The sequence below is a fragment of the Saccopteryx leptura genome, chromosome 5, assembly GCF_036850995.1.
Source record: "Saccopteryx leptura isolate mSacLep1 chromosome 5, mSacLep1_pri_phased_curated, whole genome shotgun sequence".
Classification (NCBI taxonomy): Eukaryota; Metazoa; Chordata; class Mammalia; order Chiroptera; family Emballonuridae; genus Saccopteryx; species Saccopteryx leptura.
The window spans coordinates 127,555,534-127,579,271 of record NC_089507.1 but is presented as its reverse complement, the minus strand read 5'-3'; the positions used below and the strand labels follow the sequence as shown (position 1 = coordinate 127,579,271).

Here is a 23,738-nt window from a genome sequence, read left to right as displayed (position 1 = left end):
AAACCACTATGAAGGAGTATTCTAGATGTATGGCCAGTAGTTGCGGCCGACGTGGCCATGCACATGCAGGTTCACGTTAGATTCGGGCAGACCGTAAAGAAACAGTGGAGCCAAAAAATGGTGGGCAATTCCTTTATTAAAGTCTCGCACTGGCCAATGAACAACACACAGGTCTCCCAAAGCCACTGACACATTCTCTGGTTCCACAACCAGGAGAATCTTCTCCGTTCCTCCTAGAATCAAGGGCCCCACCAGTCTCAGTGGAGCTCACAAAGCCCCTCACCTCTGGTTCCCCATCTGCACACCTCTCCCTTCTCAGCCAGCATGGCTTCTTCTCAGCACTCTGCATCCTCTCTGCTCTCCCTGAAAAACATGGCTTCTCTCTGCCTCTTCTCCTTCTCTTCTCAAAACTTTCTGGCATGAAAACCTCTCCTCCAGCAAACATTAGCAAAACAATGGCCCTTCCAAAGCAGAAAAGTAATTTGCAATTTCACAAACCACATACACCTGGCACTGCTCAGTGCCATTTTGTAACAATAAAAGTGAGCAAACTCAAAAAATACCAATTTTAAAAACTCATTCACCCAACAATAGATAAATCTTGTTATTTTCCTTTCAACCTTGCAGAATTAAAAAAAAGGTATATTTTTACTTCTTCCAAAAATAATTCCAAGTGTAAGAAATGATAATGCATTAAGACTTCAATAGGCTTCCTATACATTATATTATTTTCTTTCAATAAAAAATTTCTACTTTTTTAAGAGCTTGTGTGTGTCTCAACATCAAGATTATTTTTTTCAAATGTGTTTATAATCATAAACTTGTCTGACAACTAAACAGCTTAAATACAATTAGCATAATTTCAACAAGAACCTGTTTTCTTCAGTGTTCCTATTTCCAAAGGCTTTACCTTAACAAGTAATTTCAGGTAGGTTTTGTGCATGTAGGTACCAAAAGTCATACAAATAAGCTGCAAACTGAGTTATATTGTTGGGTGAATTTTAAGTCTTTAGGGATTTAAAATAACCCAATTTTATTGGTTTCAAAAAGCAACACACTCCTCTACAAATGCTGGCCAATCTGCCTCAGACTGCACGGAGTTAAACACAAGTGGTGTAAACAAAAACCAACTCTCAGGTGAAAACAAACCAAAATTATCACCCACCTATAAGACTAGCTGTTTCTATGGTACTATATTCATATGAAAACCATACAGGGGGAAACGTCTTTTTGTTTAGAAAAGAATGAGGGTAAAATGGAAACCCTTACTTTTTGAAAAGCGCTGCAACCTTTCAGAAATCTAAGCTGTACGTGGGTTACCTAATTATATGCTGTTCAGACTAATGACAGAGTGAAGAGAGGTGAACGGCACAAAGGCAGCAGGAGCAGGACTCTGAATAGGGCCCCCTCATCCATGTAAATTGCAAATTAGAGGCCGGCATATGTGACTCAAAACAAATATTAAGATTGACATGAGCTGCAAATTCAAACAAGTGGACACCACGGAGCCACACAAAAGAGACACACAGGAGCCTGGTCACTAGTCAGATCTTCCAGAATATTGCTGCTTGGGGACAGTCCACAGGAACAAAGGCTTACGCTGAGGGACACATTGGGAGCAGCAAGCTCCTGTTCTGTACTACCTGCAAGAATGTCTGAACATAGGTGGTGTGACAACAAGGGTCATTTCCCTAAATTATTCCTTTGTAGTAGCCATGTGTTCATTCTTTTTTTTTCTAACCTGCGTAGCATTTTTTAGTTGGAAACTGCCCCTTCCCCCTCCATGTGATCTGGTGGGGCGATCAAATGCAGCCTCCTTTCCTGGTCCCAGGAGTGGCCACGTGACAGGCTATCCAATCAGATTCCCCAGCCCTTTGGAAACCATGGTTAATAAGAGAGCAGACATAGACCCAAGCAGGGCCAGACTCATGTGAAGGAACTGAGGCTGAGAAAGAAAGCTGCTGCATTTCCTGTGGGATCAGCTGCTGTAAAGGGGATTTAATCCTGAAAGCACCACCTGTCCCCTTGACACCAACTACACAGTCTGTGTGGAAGTGGTGTCACAGAAGCTAGCAGAGCCAAGAGATGGGAAGATGGAGCATCTTGGGGACCCTGTGGAGCCTCTGGATCCAGCTGTGCCTGAAGGTAGCTGAATTTTCAAATTATGCAAACCAATACATCCTCATTTGTTACAGGAACTAACTTGAGATGGGGCTCTCTCACTAAATCTAGGAACGGCTGACTAGCACAGCCTCTACTTCATGTTTTCCTGCTGTGTTAAATCTGCTCCTTATTGCCTTCAATAAAGATTTGAATTCTTTCAGAATCTGTCACTGACTTTCTTCCTTCTGTCAGCAGGTTCACTTGCTCCCTCTGCTTCTTTTTTCATCTCACTTTGTCTTTGACTCTCAGTTTGCTCTTTTCTTATAAGCTTTGACTTCTGTTTCACAAGGCGCAGCGTCTGCACATTCCCCTGTTGGTGCAGCATGTCCCATGTGCCAGGCACCATTCTGAATCTGTCATACACATTAATTCATTAAATCCTCGTACTGGTCCTGTTGTGTTGAATTGTCTTTACTCAAGTGCACCCTAACCACACGCCTTCCCAATGGAACTAGTTATTCGGAATCCTCATCCTTGTGTCTTTCTGGATTAGATTTGGCCAATAACAGATTCACTGGATTTTGAAAACAGATATGAAATGGATGCCATTAGTTTCCATATAAATCCAGACACACAGGCAGACAAAGAATTCCCAATGACTTTACAGCAAGCTTTTCACATTTAGACAGCAGTAATTCGAGATCTCTCACTAGGTGAGTTAATAAACTAGAGGAAGGCACAAACTCCACCAAGACTGTCCTGACTGTGAAGTTCAGGTGCTTGGGGATGTGAGGACTGAGAGCTGAGGGAAGGGAGCCAAGGGGGGAGCCACAGACAGACACTTGTGGGCCAAGGGCAGTGGGGGCGGACAGACTTAAAGAAATAAAATCTGCTGGCCTGGTACCATTCATCCCCTCTGCTACTCTGGCTATGGTTACCACGATTCTTAGTGAGAAGAAACTAGAGGATATATGTCTTTTAAGTCTGTGGAACAGAAGTCAGTAGGATAATCTGTATGTAGTTACAATCTTGAAATGCCAGTTGTCATTCTCCAGAAATATTTATATCATCATCATCATCATCAACTTCCACATTGGAAGAGCCCTCTGGGCATCATCAAAGGGGCACATGCACTGCGAATTCTTTCTTAGGCTCTTTTCTGTCTGGCCATACTTTATTTTCTTTAAACTACTAAATTATTAAATTATAAATATTATTTTTATGAGAATGTAAACCATTTACATATCAGTAAATGGAGGATCCTACGTACATCAGAGAAGTTTTCAATCTCTCAAAAGATGACGTAAAACATAAAGTTGTATCTAGAACCGTTTATCATTGTTTATAAGAGGATTTTAGAGTTGATCAAGTTTTCTTATTCATGGTTTAGTTTTATAATCACCACAGTCTTGTGAAAAAAGGCAGAACAGATATTACTATTATGTCTTAGAGATGAACAAAATACTAATATATATTTTTTAATACTAAATCCTAAAGCCCTGTTATTGTAAGTCACATCAAGGAACCACATAGAGCCATAAATGTTTTCCATTATCATTTTACTGACTTATCATTGAGCTTTTTCACTTTGTGGAAAAATAGAAATTTTGTCTACTGATATATTTTTATTAACATTAAGACAGTACATACATCATTCTTGAAAAGAACATCAAGTATCTCGCTTCCCTGCTGAACCCTTCTTTCTAATGTACATTGAACTGATTATCAATACAATATTTTGGAAAAGTTTACCACTCCAATTTCATGACAATTCTATACACCATATTACTTTATAAAACTTAAAATGGCAGCTTAAAATTTGTTTGACTTACTTCAGAACTATTAGAGTTCATGTCTCTAGTAAGATTGATGAGAACTAATAATGTTACTGGGGTTTTTATTACAAACCCATCTTTAGGGAAAAGCAACAGGATAGAAACTTCTAGTTTCTTTAATTGCATTAGAAAACTTTGGCAGGGGTACATCCCTTAAGATATAAAAGGATTTAAATTGGCTCTTTTTAATCATTTTTTTATTACATAGTATTAACAAAGTAAGTTAGTTATATAAGTTCAAGAACCTTTTGAATATGCCCTTCTGACCTAAATGCTTAATATAAATTTCATATTGATTTAGACTTTTAATGAAATCTTACCTCTTTAGTTTGTTTTGAATTACCTATGATATTGCTGTATACTCTTAACTCACCCTTTAAAACTGGAGGGGAACTGAATAGGACTAATATTTATGAAGTGGCTCTTCCAGAGCCCTTTACATTTATCATCTCATTGAACACTTGCAGCCCTAATGAGACAGCCCTAATGCCCTGTTTTTAAGATGAGAAAACTGAGATTTGGAGATATTAGTAACTTGCCCAAGATCATGCAGACATGTGGCAAAACAAACATTTTAACTCTGATGTAACTCCAAATTCCTTTTCTATTATAGGCTACAGTGGAGGATATTCTGAGAAATATTTCTTTTTATTTTATTTTTTTAGATAAGAGGAGGGGAGCTAGGTATACTCCTGCATGTGCCCTGACCGAGATCCACCCAGCAACCCCCATCTGGGGCCAATGCTCATGTACCAAGCTATTTTTAGCACCTGATGCTGAGGCACTCCAACAGTGCTATCCTCAGTGCCCAGGGCCACTCTCCAACCAATCGAGCCACTGGTTGCAGGAGAGAAAGAGGGAATGAAAGGGAGTGGAAAAGAAGATGGTCACTTCTCCTGTGTGCCCTGACCAGGAATTGAATTTAGGACGTCCACACGCCTGGCCAATGCTCTACACACTGAGCCACTAGTCAGAACCAGAAATATTATTTCCTTATTTCATGATCATTTAATTTGGAGGTGATTAAAAAAAACTAACTGCACCCCAAATACTCTTTCTGTTGGAACTCTGTTATTCAGAAGTAAAAATTCAGTTAGCCAGTCACAAAGCAGCCTTTCTCCATCCTTTTCTGCTATTCACATCTCTAAAGGCAGAAAGGAGAGGAAAGTTCTGGAACTAAATGTCTTCCATTTGACGCACTGGTAAATATTTTAGTGAAAGGTCTAAGTGAAAAGAAGGCACAAATTAAAAGCTTTGAACTGTTACTGTCTCAGTTTCTAGGCTTTCTAACTGATTAAAAGCTGATTTGATTTGGATAAAAACATAAAACAGGTAAGTAAAGATGCTGACTTGTATTGTTTCTAGGTAAATCAGATACACATGTGCCAACACATCTGATTTTAAATTAAATTAATTTATTTATAGGCTTAGTGTGAAGTGATATACCATGTTGTGAAAGGGTAATTCTGTTAGCTAATTCCCTGCAAATGAGTGTCATTGGACTGAAGGAGGCAGGGATTTGTCTCTCGGGGAGATGCTATAGCCTCACCAACCAACCATGAGATAGATGCGCTCTCCATGTGGCTTTCAAGACCTACCTTTAAATTTCATATTGTAGGGACAACAAATGTATTATTCTAAGTACCCTGACTCTAGAGGAATATCAACTACTTCCCAGACAGAATACAAATACCCTTCACTTTAAATCTGAGTAAATAGCCTTAAACACTTTCTAAATCCTGTTATATGTACAAACTTTGCATGTAAATGTTGAGCTGGTTAGGCAGAAGAGTGTAAGTAAATACACCCGTCTCCCATAAGTACACAGTATTGAATGGAGGAAAGGGCTTTATACTCTATTCCCTCAATCCCTCAATCAAAGACCTTTTAAAATAAAAGGCAGACTTAAAATAATAACCTCAGTTCTATGATAAGGAACTTCTGTATTTGAATTCCATTGAATTATGGAGTAAAAGGGGCCTCCTGAGGATCCTTGTAATGCCAGCCCCTTCCCCAATTCCCTCCTTCTTCTTTCCTGCAGTGCATTGGAGGCGCTGGTCTGAATTCTGATGATAAGGTATTTTGCGCCCATTTAAAAAATCTCATTTAAAATCTTGACCAATAACCAGTGACCTTTGAGGGAAGTAGCAGGGCCAACAGAAAGAGCAACCTTGGGGCTTTGACGCTTCAGTCTCATTTTCCTCATCTACAGAATGGGAATAGGTACAGGGATCTTGTGAGAACTGGAAATGACCAAAGTCTCAGCGCAGTTCCAGTGCACAGCTGTGCAGCAAAGAGGGCGTTATTACGATTATTATGCTTATTCTGTAAGCAGACTGTTCTCATAAAGCGTTCCCTTAAAACAACCTTACTGGTAATAACAGATGTAGTTTCTTCATCTCTTATCAATCTCAAACCATCTTAGAAAAGTGCTTTGATATTGGCCCATGTTTATGCATTTGGATTAAAATGTAAAAGCTCACTCAGTTTTTACTTAAGCATTGACCTACTGCAATTTGATGCAGATAACCGTTGCCATCCTGCAGAGACACTCTGCACAGCTGGGGCTCGGGAGGCATGAGGTTCGCAAAGCACCATTAGTAAGGGAACTAAGTGGTGGGTCAGACCCTGTGTGAGATGACAAAGACATTTCAAATACTTTTCAAAGAAAGGGAGTTTCTTGACGCAACTAGGCCACTTTATCCTGATTCTAACCCATCAAGAACCTGACAAACAATTTCTATATTCCTTCTAAAGAGCAGAGAATTCATGATGGGGAGATAAATAAGCTTCCCCTGAGATTTTAGGAAGAAACATTTCTTCTAGGCCACCAGGAGAGTAGTGTAATTGAGCCAACACACGAAAGCTTTGATGTACCTCCTCACTTATAACCAAGAAGAAATTCATTTCCTGCAGGCTCACTTCCTCTCCCTTGGATTCTGCTTCTAAGCCAGCCATTAGACATCTAGTGCTTTCCTATTTGTCATGGGTCTTAACATTGCCACTTTGCTCACCACAAGTCTCCCAAAAGAAACGGCAGTGGGGTACAATCTCGCTAGCATGTGGGAGCGATTCTTTTCTGGGCCACTGACCTGTACCACTCATGCTCCCAATTCTTCTGCGATCCTAGGTGGGAAACCATGGTAGCTTTCCCATCATATCAAAGGATTTGTAAGAAATGCTCATCACCCAGTAGGTCCAAATGATGCCCATGTGTCTTGTTGAAAGCAGAATTTCCAATGCCTACAAATACCTGACATTTTAAAGGCATTTCAGGTTTTAATAACTGCTGACAGAATAATTTATATGTCTTTCTGACTGAACATGGAGAGATAAAAAATAAAAGAAATTTTAAAGTTCTATTTGAATAGGAGTGTCATAATATTTAAATTTCAACACAATATTCATTAGCCTTGATGTGCATTAATCCCAATTTTCCAGAAAACCATGAGGAATGGCTTCCTTACATTGCTCTGGCGTTTGTTGACCTCCATGGCATGTTTGATCTCAGGTGGCTCCTTCATGTGGGCGTAATCTGAGAATCCTTTGGCAGCATCATGTTTTTGCTTGTAGGCAATCTTAAAAAAAAAAAAAAGAATACAATAAACCATTACTCTCATTTAGATGTATATTAAATTCTTACCTGTTAAATTTCAGTGTTTTGCTAGGATTTTATATATTTGAATACCAAAACTGATGGTCAAATTTGCTTGAACTTCTAAAATAAGACAATAAATATAACACTTTTATTTTAGTGCTTCAGTGTAGACTCCTAATTATAAACCTTTGTTACTTATTTCAAAAGTCCTTGACCATAGGCTGACGTCCCAACTCATGAATTCATCTAGTGTAAACCTCAGCTATAGTTCTGGGAAGTCTCCGACACTCAAGAGCTTTTAGGTGCATTCAATGTTTAAATCTTGGAAAACCAACTGACAAAGTGTGGGAAATGATAAAATATTCAAAGTAAATTGTTTGTTCATTTTTAAATTAATTATTATGATTTTATGTAAACACAGCTCTAATATTTAAATGCCTTAGCGTTTGGGAGAAAATACAATACAGGCAAAAGTCTCAGATATGTCAAGCCCTGTCCTCTGTTGGAGAAAGAAGCATCACACCAATGCCATCCATTACCATCAGGTTAAATTTGTTCATACTGGAAGGAAAAGAAGGCATGAGCATGATTATTTCAAAAGCAGAAGCAACCAAACTCAACAAAAGAGCTAGAAATTAAAAACAGTCCAGAAGACAGAAAATTATCCCCTTACTCTCAGTCTGTACCATCATCTGATCCATTCCCTTCACAATTTTTACTTGCTTTGTGTACTTTATGGCAAATTATTTCTTTTCTGTCTGCCCTTACTAGAACATAACTGTCTAGTTTACTGATGGCTCAGGACCCCAAATAGTGCCTGGCACAAGTAATAAAAGTAAGCACTCATAAATATTTGCTCAAGTGAATAAATAAATGTATAACTGAATGAATGAGAATAAAACAGGAATAAATTATTTCAAAATTAATTTTAAATATAGATCAAAGTTTAATAATAAAAAGATATTAAATGGAGTTAGAATTATTTGGCCCAAGAGATTAAAGTTACTTGGAAAAGAAAGACAACAACAGTGTTTACTAAGAACAAAAAGAGATCTAATTTTCAATGAAAAACAATACAGTTAAACTTAAGAAAAAATCTCTTTACCAGTATGATCTCCTTGAGAGCTATGCCTGTATCATAACATATCTTTTAATATCGTGTGCCTATCATAGTGAATGACAAAGACTAGAAATGCAATAAATATTTAGTAAATAAGTTTATTAACAGTCACATGAAGTGAAACTTCTCATAAGCTTTAAAAATCAGAATTAACTACCCATTTGACTTAGATAAAATACTAAAGGATTAAAGTTATAATTAAAAAACTAATTTTTAAAAATTAAAAAACATAAAATCCTCAAATACAACCACCAAAAACGAAAGCCCTCTAGTATAACTATCAATGTTCAACTCCCTTCTCTACTTCCTCTGCTGAGTTTTCTTGAGGACTCATAAAAGAGAACTGAATCTGGGGCTGCACAGTCTCTACATTTTGAAAGCTGTGGTAGAAAGCTCCTCCTTCAACGAAACCCAGCACTATCCATGGCAGCATCTATTTGGCCACACAGGCAGAGTCTAATTCACAGGACTGAACTTTAAACATGGGACTTCCTTTCTTCCAGACTGTCTGTGTGGGTTAAAGCACTGAGCCCCACACCCCCTAAATACACTCCTCAGCACAAATTCCAATCTATCCATCTCTTTCTTAAGCTGCCCACAATTTTCCAGATATGGTCTGACCTATCCTAATTAGAATTATTAAATTTAATAAAGACTACCTATCTCTCATGTGCTATATGTGATTAATGCATTCATAGATCACACTATTTCCTTTTGACGGTTATGTTGAGATTTCTGTCAACCAGCTCCCTTAATTCTTGTTCAGTCCTGCGCAGCCTTATTTCCACATACAATCCTGCATATTCGGTTGATTACTAAGGCTCACAGACAGCACCTCACGTTAGCCCAGGGATAATTCATCTTGTTAGAGTCTGTCCAGTGATTTAATCCATCAGGATACCTAATTCTGATGAACATATCTTTACATTTTTCACCAATTAATTATGTTAAACAGGAAACCTATTAAGAACCTCTAGTTGAGCTGAGAAAGTCCATTACTCAGTTCTGTTACATTCTATATTATATCTTTTGGGGGAGGGAGGAGGAGTTTAATGGGTGGCCAAGTCTATTAAGCCAGGAAAAAAGTTCTCTGAGATACGTTCCTTCTATTTAAATAAAAAGAGCTTAGATGTGCCTGTCTCCTTTTTGCTGGATGCCTGGTATATTTTGGATCTTAGACCGACTGTCATACTTATGACTTTATAAACATATCCAATGCAGCTGATAATTTTGTGGGTTATCATAGAAATGGTGAGTCATCAAACATGATTTTAAAAAGCAGTCTTTATTTAAAAGGCTATGTAATTTTCTATTTGCAGCACTAAAATAGTCATTTCATTTATAGCTGCTACTAAGCATCACTTCAGAATTAAGATCACATCAAATTAGAGACAGCTGAACTTTAATTTATCATATTGATTTTCATCCTTAAAATAGTTAATGGGAAATTGTGTCAAGCTAATAAATTTCCTGATAAATTTGATTTCCTAGGATTTGTTGTTATTGTATAGCATTTCCTTTTGTTTTTTCATACCCTGAGAATCAAGGTTGCTATGGTTCTGGACACATAATCAGTGGAGGATGCTTGAGATAGTCTAATATACTTTATATATAAACATGCTCATATAAGTAATATATATTTATCTTACATATTTGATTATATAGTATATCTTTATATCTCATGTATAGATAGATATATAAGATGTGCCTATATTTCTTTTTTTTAATTTTTTTTAATTCATTTTAGAGAGGAGAGGGAGAAACAGAGAGAGAGAGAGAGAGGAGAGACAGAGAGAGAGAAGGGGGGGAGGAGCTGGAAGCATCAACTCCCATTTGTGCCTTGACCAGGCAAGCCCAGGGTTTCGAACTGGCAACCTCAGCATTTCCAGGTCGACGCTTTATCCACTGCGCCACCACAGGTCAGGCCTGGTGTGCCTAAATTTCTAACGTACAGTATAACTGTACAGTTTATAACTATTGCATAGGTAAATGTACATCTAATCAACAGCATAGATGCCTCTAATGCCCCAAAACAGGACCCTGTGCCCACTGTAAGTAACAACGCAGGCTCTCATCACCTCCTCACTGCAGATGCCTGAGCAGCCTGCATTACTGCTCTGATAAGGGATTATTTACCTCTGCCTACAACAGCCGTGGGGAGCAGGGTTTCACTACTGCATCGCACAATCCATCCATCTTCAGAAGCTTCCTTTGTGATCTCTGTTCATAGAATTTTTAATGAAGAATATCTAATAAAATGACTTCCTAAAAATCTCCACATCTCTCTCTCATCTTTTAAAGGCATTTCTTTCTGTTAGTCATTTTCTGTAAGGAGTATTGATCTAGCTCACTTCATTTGATCACTCTAGCTAGAATGTAAGCAACTGAGAATGTCTGCAAATTGATTTTAAAATAATGTTTCTTTCCAGTGTCAAAAGTTTAGGAAATTTTTCATTAGAACCCAGAATGCCGTTAAATTTTAGATTTGGCTAATACTCTGATTTAGGTTAGCACAAATCTGATACTATTTGGACACAGTCAAAGGTTAGTTTAATTATTACAAACACTGTCAAACAGTTTTACTTTCTTGACTGTCTTACCAGGTCAACTTGAGGGATTGCAATTTTAACAATAATAAAATTGATGTACGTAAGTCTAAAGAAATGTTATTATGATTACAAATATTGATCGACTTACAACCGATGCAACTTACGACCATTCAACTTTACAACCACAATCGCTTGCCACAACTGCTCTACATCTGGCAGCGCAAGCATTGCCCAGCTGGGCATACGACAGTGCGGATCAGCTTCCAGCAGCACTACCATCTCCACGTGCACCATTTCAACTGATATCCCAGACTCGGTACAGCAATTTGTGTTTTGTGTCTTGGATATTTTTCATCAAACCCCTCCCAAGATGTCTACCAAGAGGAAATTGTCTTTGCAAATATTAAACCAGTTGTACTGGTAATGCAGTGTTTTCCTTAAACCTGACGAATGTAAAAATAAGAAACAAAATGATGTAGAGATGATACAAATGGCATAAAATGAACAAAGAAAATTAGGATATATAACAATAATGAAAGAAAATTATGATAAAATATGACTTAAAGATTTTTATAACATGATTTCACAGTACTGTACATATAGCCTACCCAACTTACGACCAAATCATGTTACGACCAGTCTGTCGGAACCAATCATGGTCGTAAGTCAAGCACTAGCTGTTCATAAATCTTTGAAACAGATACTTTGTTCAGGTTTTTCCTTATCAACAAGGTCAGTGACTGATCACAACACTGGGCAGCGCTGCTCCTTAGGGGCACCAACTCTCTCCCAGGGGCACATCCTGCAGCAGGGCCACACAGTGACAATGCTAGTGATGACCTATCCTGGCAAAAAGAATAGTCCAAAATATACTGCATGGATTGATTATTTTTCACATTAGGTTTTCTGTTGCACCTATTTGTGTGGTATAAATATATGTATGCTATTAAAGGTGAGAAAAATTGTGCATTCCCAAAGCAATAAAGATGTAAATATCTGAAAAATATTACCTTCTTAATTTTAAAAATATAAATAGATTTTTTCTTTTCTTTTTTTATTGCTTAATTGTTGCTTGTCACACATATCAAGTGTTGTGTTATAATTATTTGTTTTATAAAGTAGTCCATATTATCAGCAAGTGACTAGATAACCAGATGTGGGCTGCAAAGAAAAAGGGAGGGCATATTCGTCATGGTCCTTTAACATCATGTATTTTTAGCCTCATGTTGCACAGCTTAACTTAGCTTCCTGCCAAGTTGGATACACAGTGGACACTTAAATTGCTAATGATGAAGGACTTAAAGAGGTTCTGCAAAGGATAACTATGCTCAGTATTTTTCAAGAGTAATCTATTTTCAGACTATTTTAAAATTATCTAGGCAGCCTCCACTTAAAAGTAAAGTGATTCTGAAGAAAGAAGTAAACTTGTTTAATAAGAAAAAGAGAGGCAGAGATGGTAAAAAGAGGCCATACAGTGTGTGACTAAGAAACAAGACACTGGCCTAACCAGGCGGTGGCACAGTGGATAGATTGTCGGACTGGGACACAGAGGACCCAGGTTTGAAACCCCAAGGTTGCTGGCTTGAGCACGGGATCATTGACATGACCCCATGGTCATTGGCTTGAGCCCATCAGTCACTGGCTTGAGCAAGGGGTCACTGGCTCTGCTATAGTCCCCCGGTAAAGGCACATATGAGAGAGCAACCAATGAACAACTAAGGTGCCGCATCTCTCTCTCTTCCTGTCTGTCTGTCCCTGTCTGTCCCTCTCTCTGTCTCTCTCTTGGTCTCTGTCAAAAAAAATAAAAAGAAAGAAACCAGACTCTGGAGGCAGAAAGCCCATGTTCAAGTGCCGGCTCAGCCATTAAGCGACTGTGTGACTGAGGGCAAGTTACTTAATCTCTCTGTGCCTCAACTGCCACATCTCCAAAATGGGGATATCTTATAGAGTGTTTGTGAGGATTAAATAATATAAATATTTGTGAAATGCATAGAAAAGCAGTTCTATGTGTTTAATATTATTTTTAACCTAAAATGTAGCATAAAGAATATAAATTATATAAAAACAAAATATCTCCTTGGAAAGGAAAAAACCCTTCAATAGATGACTGGATAAAGAAGATGTGGTACATATATACTATGGAATATTACTCAGCCATAAGAAATGATGACATTGGATCATTTACAACAACATGGATGGACCTTGATAACATTATACTGAGAGAAATAAGTAAACCAGAAAAAACTAAGAACTATATGATTCCATACATAGATGGGACATAAAAATGAGACTCAGGGACATGGACAAGAGTGTGGTGGTTGGGGGGGGGGAGAGAAGGGTTGGGGCTAGGGGAGGGGAAAAAATAAAAAATAAATAAATAAATATTTCCTTGGAAAGGAAATCAGCAAATTGAATAAAAGTCCATCATACCAGTATTTGCTGAACATTTCCTGTGTGCCTGGAACTGCTCTAAGCACAGAGGTAGAGCAGGGAACAGGACAGATGAAGTTCCTGCTCTCATGTTGTTTAAGGAAACAATGAACAGATTAATAAAGTAAAAAAAAATCAGATTATGCTATGAAGAAAATAAAACAATAAGATGAGGGTGGTGGGGGAGTAGAGAGGGACAAGTATGATTTGACTTTGGGTGACGGGCACACAATGCAATCAATAGTTTAAATGCTATAGATATGTTCACTTGAAACCTATGTACTCTTATTGATCAATGTCACCCCGTTAAATTTAATTTTCTAAATAATAAATAAACAAATAAAAACAATAAGATGCATGAGAAAGAAGGTAAAATATTCTAGTTTTAAATTCTGTTTTAAGAAATACAACAAATTAAATGCATTAAGTATTTCTTATGTGTTGATGAAGTATAAAGGGAAAATTGATCCTTAACTCCTATGGATTCAAAATGAGTTTATATGATGACAGTTCTTAAGCTTGTCTGCAACTTGGCATCACCAAAACAGCCACTTGCCCCTGATGACGGCTTTTTCGGTGGTCTGAGGTATTCTAAATGAATACACAATAAAACTTTCATGTTTCACTTAGTACTGTAGTAGGCAAGATAAACAACTTTTCAAAATGCTGAATAATTTACACTAGATAATATGTTTTATATACACAGTTATGGAACAATCTAGGAGAACCACACCTCACTCCGAAGCTGCGTGACCTCTCTGGCAAAGACGCTATCAATGGTGGCTGGCATCTGCTTGTAAAGGGAATTTGAAAGGTCCGCCTTAATGCTGCCTTTGTACTTTGCCTAAGGGGGGAGAAAAGAAAAAAAATAAACATTCTTCTTCTTTACTGTGACTACTGAAAGAGAATAAAAAGAAGCTTTCTTCAGAAACAGAGTTAATTTTAAAATCTGAAAAGCATTTTAATTTTTGTAACTGGACTTGAAGAAAGATAAATACAGTTTATATGAAGAAAGCTTTAAACGAGACATGCAAGAAAGAAATGACTATTTTTCTACTTAAACCCACGTGCATTTCTAAAAGCAAATCTACTGTGTGCATTAACAGTTCATGTGTTTGATAGGCAAAGAAAATTCTGAAAGCAATGAGACATTTGAATTGCTTCAGAAAATATAAGCTGTTAGAACATGCTCTCCAGGACCTGAATGCAAAGGACAGAGCCCCTTGATTCAAGTCTTCTCACCCTCCTCCTCCCATGGTGGCTGAGGTACTGTTCTGTGCCTTCACACCTCCCAGTCTGTGCTATTCCTAAGTGATCTCAATCATTACTTTTAAAGAGAATCACTCATTCACCATTTCCTCTTGGGGCGATTAGGTTCAAAGTAATACAACAGATAGCCCCTTCCATGTTTTTCTCTATAGTTAACTCCTTCAGGAAAGTGAATTAATTAATAATTAAGAACATCAAGAATTTTTCTGCACAAGAATATCACAGCTAACACAAATAAACAAAATCACATTTTTCTATATCTGTCGGCAAGTCCCTGATATGGCTCCCACTCAAAACTAAATGCATTGAATTATTGGGCATGTACTCTGTTTTAAACCTTGTATTCCAACAACTCTGGATTTGGGTATTTAATTTAAAAAATTTACCAATTTTCCTCACACAGTTTCCATGAGTATATCATGTTGATCTTTTTCCAACATATAAAACACTAGAGTTCAGCCATTTTATTCCTTCTGTTGTCAAGTTTCTTTCTCTTAAGTGATTCATTCATGGACCACAGAAATGCTTCACAAAAAAATCACTGTTAAGCTTGTTCTTTTCAGTGCAACACACTGGAGTCCTAAATGCTCTCAGAAGGAGACTATCTGATTTTTCAGCTGGAAAATGAATGTAGTGCAGTTTTCACTCTGTGGTTTCATAACTGGTATTTCCATTGAGCCAATCTTACTAAAAAATAATTTAATGGATTTAAAATTACTTAACCAAAAGTACCAGATTTTATGGAATCAGTTGGTAAATTTTACTTATTTTCAAAATTATATTCAATAATTTATAACTAATTAATCTGTTAGGAAATAAATATGAAACTTCTAAGACTATTTTGACAGTACCTTTTACTTATTGAATAAAAATATCCTTTTTCAAGCATAATTCTATATAAATAAGAAAGGTTTGGAGTCAAAATGCAGACATACATAATAAAATGTATCATCTATATAAACAGTATCATGTCAATTTACACAAGTTATTTAATAGTGCATAGAATTACAAAGTTATATAAGTATTACCAAAATTCAATGGTGCTTCAGAAAATATTATTCTTTAGCTTTAACGCACAGACTTTTATCTATATAAATACAAAAAGAAAATGTGAGCCATTTTGCAGTATTTGACACCTTACCTCAGAAATAACGGCACCAATATTTTTTACATGCTTCAGCATAGGAGTGTCAGTCACAAACGTACACTTGTCCTTAGACTTTTTATACTCTTCTTTATAACAGATCTAAAATAGAGGATAATTTCATAAGAAGAAAAAGGAGAAAAACAGTTTTAATGATTCATCATTGAGAAAGTCCGTTTTCTGACGTTAATACTCAAATGTGGAATGATGCTCAAAATAAGCCAAATCAAATACTCTGGTACCCAGCCCAGAACTGCAAGAGTGAGAAGGGATACTAAAGAGCCCCTCCTTCAGAGATACGAGGGTCCAGTTATTGTCGAGGATCATGGGTGTTGGAACCACAGTGGTTATCAGTCCTCTTGTCCAGTTTGTTATTTTTAAGCCTCTGGCCTTAACAGTTAAGCCTGTGGTCAAACATAAATATACCACCTTCCTCTAGCTTGAAAACAAGTAGCCATCAGAACAGATGTAACCATTTAAGAAGCAGAGGCAGAAATTAAACAGATGAAGATTACTATTATATTAGCATCATTACTTAGACCTTCTGGATTAGAGGAAAGATCTTAAATTGTGGCCACCATGGGCTTCCTGTTAATAATAAATTCCGCTCAAATAAAATGTAACCAATCTGTGAGCACATAGGCCTCCAATCCTCCTCCCCTCCCCCAACAAGAATAAAATCTGCCCAGAAAACTTGCCACATGGTTGAGATTACTCCAGAACGGCCCCTTGCTATAAGTAAGCAGATGAGCAAGAAAACGACCAGAGAGGCTTTACTGAGCATGCTCATTTCTCCTCTTGAACATACTAGTAAAATGAGTCTGTCCTTTCCTCTTGGGGAGAAGCCAGAATTGTTTTCTGGGGAAAGACCTAGCATGGACATGAGCCAAAAAAGAAGTAAGGAACTATGGAGCAGAACCTAAAATGTACACTCATTGCAGCCCAATCCGAAAACTTGGGAGGCAAAGTTGAGGACCAGCTCAGAGGATTAAGGTATTTGCTAAAAGTTATATCACCCTGTAATAAAGTCAACTTTATCTACCCACAACTAAATACTCAGGCTGAAAAAAAGGCCCCACAGCCTCCCTAATTGTAACTAAAAGTAAAGTTTAATTCTATATACTATCTAGTTCTTAAAACATAACAAATATTGACATTATGCACAAACATTCCACAGGGATTTTACTATATGCAACCCTAATTTGAAGGGCATTATTTGACTCTAATCAGATACCATCACATGAACATTTCAAGATACCATATTTCACTGCTGTGACTCTTAGATATGACATGCGTACCATATTAAACGTTTGCTTTTTTCATGAACTCAACATTAGAACATATTTATCTTATCTGAGCATACTTTATTTTCTTCTCAGAGATTAGCCATAATTTTAGGCCTCTGCAAATCACCCAACTCAGTCACTAGTAATTAACCTGTTAAAGGCAGTATGATAAATAGTAGGCTATTTTGATCACAAGGAGGAAGGAAGTATCCCCATTATATAAGTGTGAGAGAAAATAACCTATCATTAGGCTTAAGTCGGCCTCATTATTTTTATCTCTCGCCACCATCTTTTCCCTCTCTCATTCACATGCTTCAGGGCAGTGGTATGTGCCCTGCTACAGGCCTCCAGATAAGCTCTGACCTGAGCAGAATGTTCAGGAAGGGACCAGGGATAAGAGTCAAGTACTTACTTCCCTTGCTATGCAAGAAAATAGTTCAGTCTTAAGTGTGGTCTCCATTCCTTTCTTTGGTCTTTATTTAAAAGATACACACACACACACACACACACACACACACACACACACACACACTTCTGATTTCTAGTGAATATGAATGGAAATAGCATATTATCTTAAAATGTTGTGCAAAAAAAGTCACAGGTTAGTAGCCTTCCTATACCAGGAGAAGACAGAAGAAAGGAAGCTGCACCAAGGACTGATACAAAATCTTCATAATATAAAAATCACTGGGTAGACAGCCATTTCCTGTCAATACAACCATCTAATACAACCATGTATATATAGATATTCCAAGGGCAGCCATGGCTCTGTCCCTTAGGTGGATTGCCTATCCAACCCCTGTCCTTCTTAATAACAGAACCCAAATGTACTTATGAGAATAGCTGGACCCCTCCCCCAGCCCCAGAGGACAGATTGCTCTAAACCAGGAAGGGTTTTCTCACTCCCCGTGGCCAGGGACTGGCCTGGGAAGGCCAGGTGCCCAGTGCTGGCCATGAGACATTTATGGATCTTCTCAGCAGTGTTCTGGGATTTCTGGCATAAAGGGAGAGACTTACTAATATAGCCTTTTGACACTTTGTCCTTCCACCTTTTACCTTCCCCAGTCACAGGCAATAGCCAATGTACTTATTTTGACAGAGCAGAAGAAAAGGAATCTGAGAAACTAATAGCATCTAATATGCCAAGACTGGACCCCTTACCTCCAGGCTTCCCATGTTAAAAAACAATACCTATTTGATTAACCTCTGTGCCAGTGTTTCCCAGTTACTTGTAGCCCTCTGTACTCATAACCAATACACCACACAAGTATGTTCTGATTTAGAAAAAGAAGGGCAAAGTTGATAATTAATGATCATTAAGTGGCCAAACTGCTTACTTTCTGCTTTAACCTCACCTGTTAATCCTACCCTGCCTCAACTACAGTGAGAGTTATGTTAGATCAGTGGTGCTTCTTCCTCACCTAGTTTCTTTCACTAATGGCTGAAAGCAGATGACAGATGTAGAAATGTGTGAGGGTATTTCCTTTTACAAGCATTCTTAACCAAAAGTACCTAGAAAGGCTTTTCACAGGTGGAGCCATATTGCTAAATACAGTAAACCCCAGAAGAAAGAACCAGGGCTCTCTCCCTACTTGTTAACTGGGACGGCTCTCCCAGGTTCTCCAGCACAGCCAGGGCCTTCTCTGGAGGCGTAACCACAAGTCTAATGTTTTCAGCATTGGAAGGCTTTACCCACAACATACAGTGTTCATTTGCCGGGAAAGTATTCTTTCTGCTGTACTGTACATGAACACCCTAAAACAGTTTGAAGCAAACCACTGAGTCAGGGGTTTCATGTAGACATGGCTAAACTTGCTCTGCAGAGACTTTAGGCCTAATTTACAAGAAATGTACAAAAGTCACCTTTAACTTAATGTTTTCATGACCACCTGACAAAAGGCCACTAGCTCCCTGATTCTGACTTCTGAATGTACTCAGGAGGTTTGATTTATTCAAGGGATTGAGTAGATAGCTGACTAACAGGATGAAATACTGGAGGAGGTTATCTGGGGGGAATAAAAAGCATGACTTGGTTAACAGAAAAATAAAAGAGGCAGCCTCAGAGGACCAGTGTTGCCTTCCAGGTCGGGAAGTGAGCTGTGCAGGGTCAGGGCAAGTGCAAAGTGGAAACTAGTTGGGGCACAGAAAACTTCCAAAATGCCTCCTTCTGGTCCCCAAAGTAAAGCCACCTGATCTGAAAAAATGGAGAATTCTCAACAGTGTAGGCCTTCCAGGACTTCTCTCTAGAAGGATCTCACTTAACATTTTAATAAAGTATCTGACAAGGTTGTGATATAGCAAAGTCTGCAGGTCTGCTGGTGACCCTGAGCTCCAGGGAGAGTAAAATGTCAAACTAGAGGAGCTAAACTGGGGAGAGTCATGCCAGAGGGCAGGCGACTACAGGTGACATTCCTCTCTAGCAAGGTGAAAATCATTCACACTGCTGTGCAAAGAGCTGAGCCCTAAGCAAGCACCTGTAAGGCAGAAATTAGGACTGAGAAGGGCTGAGAATGATGTCCTACAGAGGTTGAGCTAATAGCTCTTTGCAGCCCCAAGTCCAAGAAACAAAATATGATCACAAAGGGTGGATGGAGAAAAGGAAACATCATCTCCTCTCCCCCATAATCACAGGTTCTACAGATTTGGACTGCTGTGCACAGGTCTCGTCACCACGACCCAGGAAAGACACAGGAGAGCCAGAAGAGGGACACTAGGATGACAATGAAGGACAAAGAAAGGTGCTGGACTTAGCCAAACTTAAGTCTGAATTTTTTCCCCACCTCTGACTAGTCAGTAGGCCTTGGGCAAGAGTGTCTTGGGTTGCACACCCTCTGAACTGAGGCTCGTGACCCCAATAACACTGAGCACACTACCACATGTGGACTCCCAGGCACACAGCAAGAGAGGAAGGATACGATGGTAGCCAAGGCCTGGGAGTCAGACAAACCTTGTTTCTAATCCCAAGTCTGTGGCTCACTAGCTGTGTGATTTGATCGACAGAATGGGAGAATGGGAGGCTGCTTCTCCAGGCTTCAGGATGTAGGACCTCACTGCTGGGACAAACCGTACCCCAAAGTCCCTTGAAGGCATAGGCTGCAGACAGTCTGCCTTCAGACAAACAAAAAGGCTCAGTAAACACATGGATGCTCCTTTGGGATATTATGAATCAGAAAACAAAACAAAGGGACTTGAAGTTTTGTCTTTAAATTGAAGTTTGAGACCAGAGAAAGGACAGACGCACTTACATGTGGGTACTAACAGATGGGCACTGTCAGAGGCATCACAGAAGACTTGACTGGAATTTCGTCTGCTTAGTGTGGCAACTTAGCCAACTGTATATCTGTTCTAGCTCCATGATGGATGCAACGTCTAACATACATTTTATGCAACCATTTAGTCACACAGACAACATAACAGAGATAACTTCAACTTTAAGTTTATCTGCTCCATATAAAAATGTTGATAGTGTTACTATTACTAATATTAGAATAAAGATTAATAATAAGGTAAGATAAACTGCATGGAACTCTACAGTGAGAGACAACACAGCAGTGCAAGTAAGAGAGAATGTTTTATGCTTAAGTCCTATTTCCCATGGCTTAACTGTGTGACCCAGGAGAACTGCTAAGCCTCTCTGAGCCTTTGCTGCCTCACTTCTAAATGGAAAAAAATAGATCCTACCTCATAAGCTTTAATGCCTAGCACATACTACTCAATAAATCTTAACTATTAATAATATTATAGTTATTTCAGTGTTATAGTTTACAACAAATTTTTTCATACAGTAGCTTATGACTATTAACTGGTAGCACAAAGAAATACTTAATTCAAAATTTCATTCCAGAGCATGTCAAGTATACAGGAAGGGGTATGACTCCCACCACCCTTTAGCTCTCCCTGACAAATGTTTTTCACAAGGCCAATCTCTGATAACTCTTTTAATCATCTAAATCAGCGGTTCCAACCTGTGGGTCATGACCCCTGTGTTTTGGTCATTCGACCCCCGCCAGGGTCGCGACCCACAGGTTGAGAACCGCTGATCTAAATGCTCATCCCTAGTGAGATGAGCAATACTTTTCCTTGTGCTTCTAGAATTTTACTTATTTACTGTAAAAATATATAAATAGAGTTAATTCTACAATCCTAGGATTCCCTTGAAATATAATATTAACCAATCCCAGTTAATAAAAAAAGTCACAACAAAAATGCTTCTCCTCATTACTATCATAATCATCATCTAGTTCTTAATATGCATCAGGGTTCTTAATATGCAGTTCAAGTGTCCATAAATTCTAGACTGGAAATCAATGTTAGGGGCACAAAGGTACTAGACTCATTTTTCTAGTTTGAAAAAATGACTGCATTCCTCAGATTCCTCAAAAGGCCCCCAAAATGTTTTTTTAATCATTTATTTAAGTAGAGATCCTCCCAAAATATTTTAAATCATTATGCAATTTGTAAAAGGCTTTAGGCCCATGCCCTAGCCAGACAGCTCAGTTGGTTAGAGCATCATCCCAATATGCAGAGGTTGATGGTTCGATTCCTAGTCAGGGCACATACTGGAACAGATCAATGTTTCTGTCTCTCTCTCTTCCTCTTCCACTCTCTCTAAAATTCAATATATAAATTATAAAAGAGGCTTTGGAATCTCACAGGAATATGCTCTGAATTCAGTGTTTTATAATTCCATGACAGGATGATAATGAAATCCCTAAGGGACAAGATTCTAGAGTAAGAACACAAAGACCTGCTCCCACAGAAATCCTCTGTATGGCCTGGGGAAATCACTGAAAATTTCTAGACTCAGTTCCATAATCTGGAAAATAAGCGTGTATGAATAGATGGCTTCAGTGTTTTCTTTCTAGCTCTATGATTCCAATAACATAACATTCTATGAGACACAGTGCAAAATGAGACAAAAACTACTTAAACCACTTACATCACTAATGAGTCTGGAGCATTTCCTGGCCAATTCCATATTCAAGTCTTCAATAACAGGCTTAAAGAATACCTGTCCAGAAAAGAAGGGAAAGAAGACATATTTCTAATTATCAATTCACAGGAACAAATACCGTCTTCAGCAGGTGCTCACCCACTCACCCTGTCTCCTTCATTTTCTTCGTCCTCTGTTTTCTCCTCTTCAGTTTCATCTTTTACATCCTCAAATTCAGGGACCCTCATTTTTACTCTCTGTATGTGTGTGTAAATAAATATTCTTTTTAATTCACTAATCTATCTGTGTACTCTAGCACCCTTGAGATCTTAGCATCTCTGGTGTTCTGGCAGAAATGACCTTGCTCAGGCCTCCTACCAATTTAGCTCCCACTTCAGTCTCCTTATCACAACTGTGTTTAAGTGGTGGAACAGGATCCTGGACACTACCAGGGCTAGCCTCCCAAGGAGAAATAACATTTTAATGAGCAAGATTCCGTTTTATGAACTGTTAAAGTCAGCATTCTTTTAACTGGTTAAGAAATTCAAAAGACACTCTTTATATTACACTAATTCAATTCATTCATAAAAGAGTTTGAAAAGGACTTCAAGATTCTGGGAAAACCACCCAGCTATAACACTCAAGATAGCACTGTCAAAAGCCTGTTATCTCAAAAAATTCCTCAACTCCTTCTAAATAAAGCTTTAGCTAGAATGTCAGACATATCTCTGATTTGGTATAGTAAATCAGAATTATTCAAACTTATTTCATTAACCTAAGTTAAATATTTTATCATTTATAAACATACTTCTCACATTCTTAAAAATACTTACTAAGATTTAGGGTCAATTAATATTTATACATCCAGAGCAGATAAGTATTGGACATAAAAAATACTTTATGGTGAATAATTAAACTAATTATATAAAATACAACTCTATTCAAAATAATACACCATTCTAAATAGCCAAGTATAATTAAGTTTTTTTCTTGATATTATATCTAGTTTTAATTTTGTTTTAATTGCTTTGGTCTTAACTAAACTAAAAATTCTGTCAAAAGAAAATTCTACACAGTCATCATGTATAGATAATTTCTCAAATTGTATTCCATGAGGCTAAGTCCCACAGAATATTCTGAAGGGGAAAAGGGGGTTCCTTAAACAAACATATTTGGGGAAGCCTGTATACTAATCTATACCACTGCCATTAGAGAGCCACACAGCATAGTGACATGATAGAAGCTCTGAGAAGATGCACAGCCAAGAAAAGTATTTAAGTTGACTTATCCCAGCATTTCCCAAACATGAAATCCTACCCATCAAATCTGATCTAACTTACTTACCTACCTATATCTTAATGATATCTGATACTCCAGAAAACTAATATTCTTCTGTGAAATATTACTTAGGGAAACACTATTTTATTCTGAAAAAAAAATGTATTCTAGAAGAGTCATTGGTCTTTTCACA

General features: G+C 37.9%; 1 protein-coding gene across 8 annotated transcripts in view; it reads right to left on the bottom strand.

The window, feature by feature from the left end:
* NEBL (nebulette) overlaps window positions 1-23,738 on the bottom strand; it is a 451,526-nt gene that overhangs the window by 109,646 nt on the left and 318,142 nt on the right. For 6 of the 8 annotated variants that reach the window (XM_066384597.1, XM_066384603.1, XM_066384601.1 and 3 more), the window contains exons 1-5: window positions 22,435-22,611; window positions 22,274-22,345; window positions 16,046-16,150; window positions 14,369-14,479; window positions 7,406-7,516 (exon numbers count right to left, since the gene is read on the bottom strand). The exons of the other annotated variants lie outside the window; for them this stretch is intronic. In XM_066384597.1, the coding sequence (XP_066240694.1) occupies window positions 7,406-7,516; window positions 14,369-14,479; window positions 16,046-16,150; window positions 22,274-22,345; window positions 22,435-22,515 (480 nt within the window). In that variant the 5' untranslated portion in view covers window positions 22,516-22,611. Of the gene's footprint in view, window positions 1-7,405; window positions 7,517-14,368; window positions 14,480-16,045; window positions 16,151-22,273; window positions 22,346-22,434; window positions 22,612-23,738 lie in introns of those variants that run through there. 8 annotated transcript variants of the gene reach the window in all.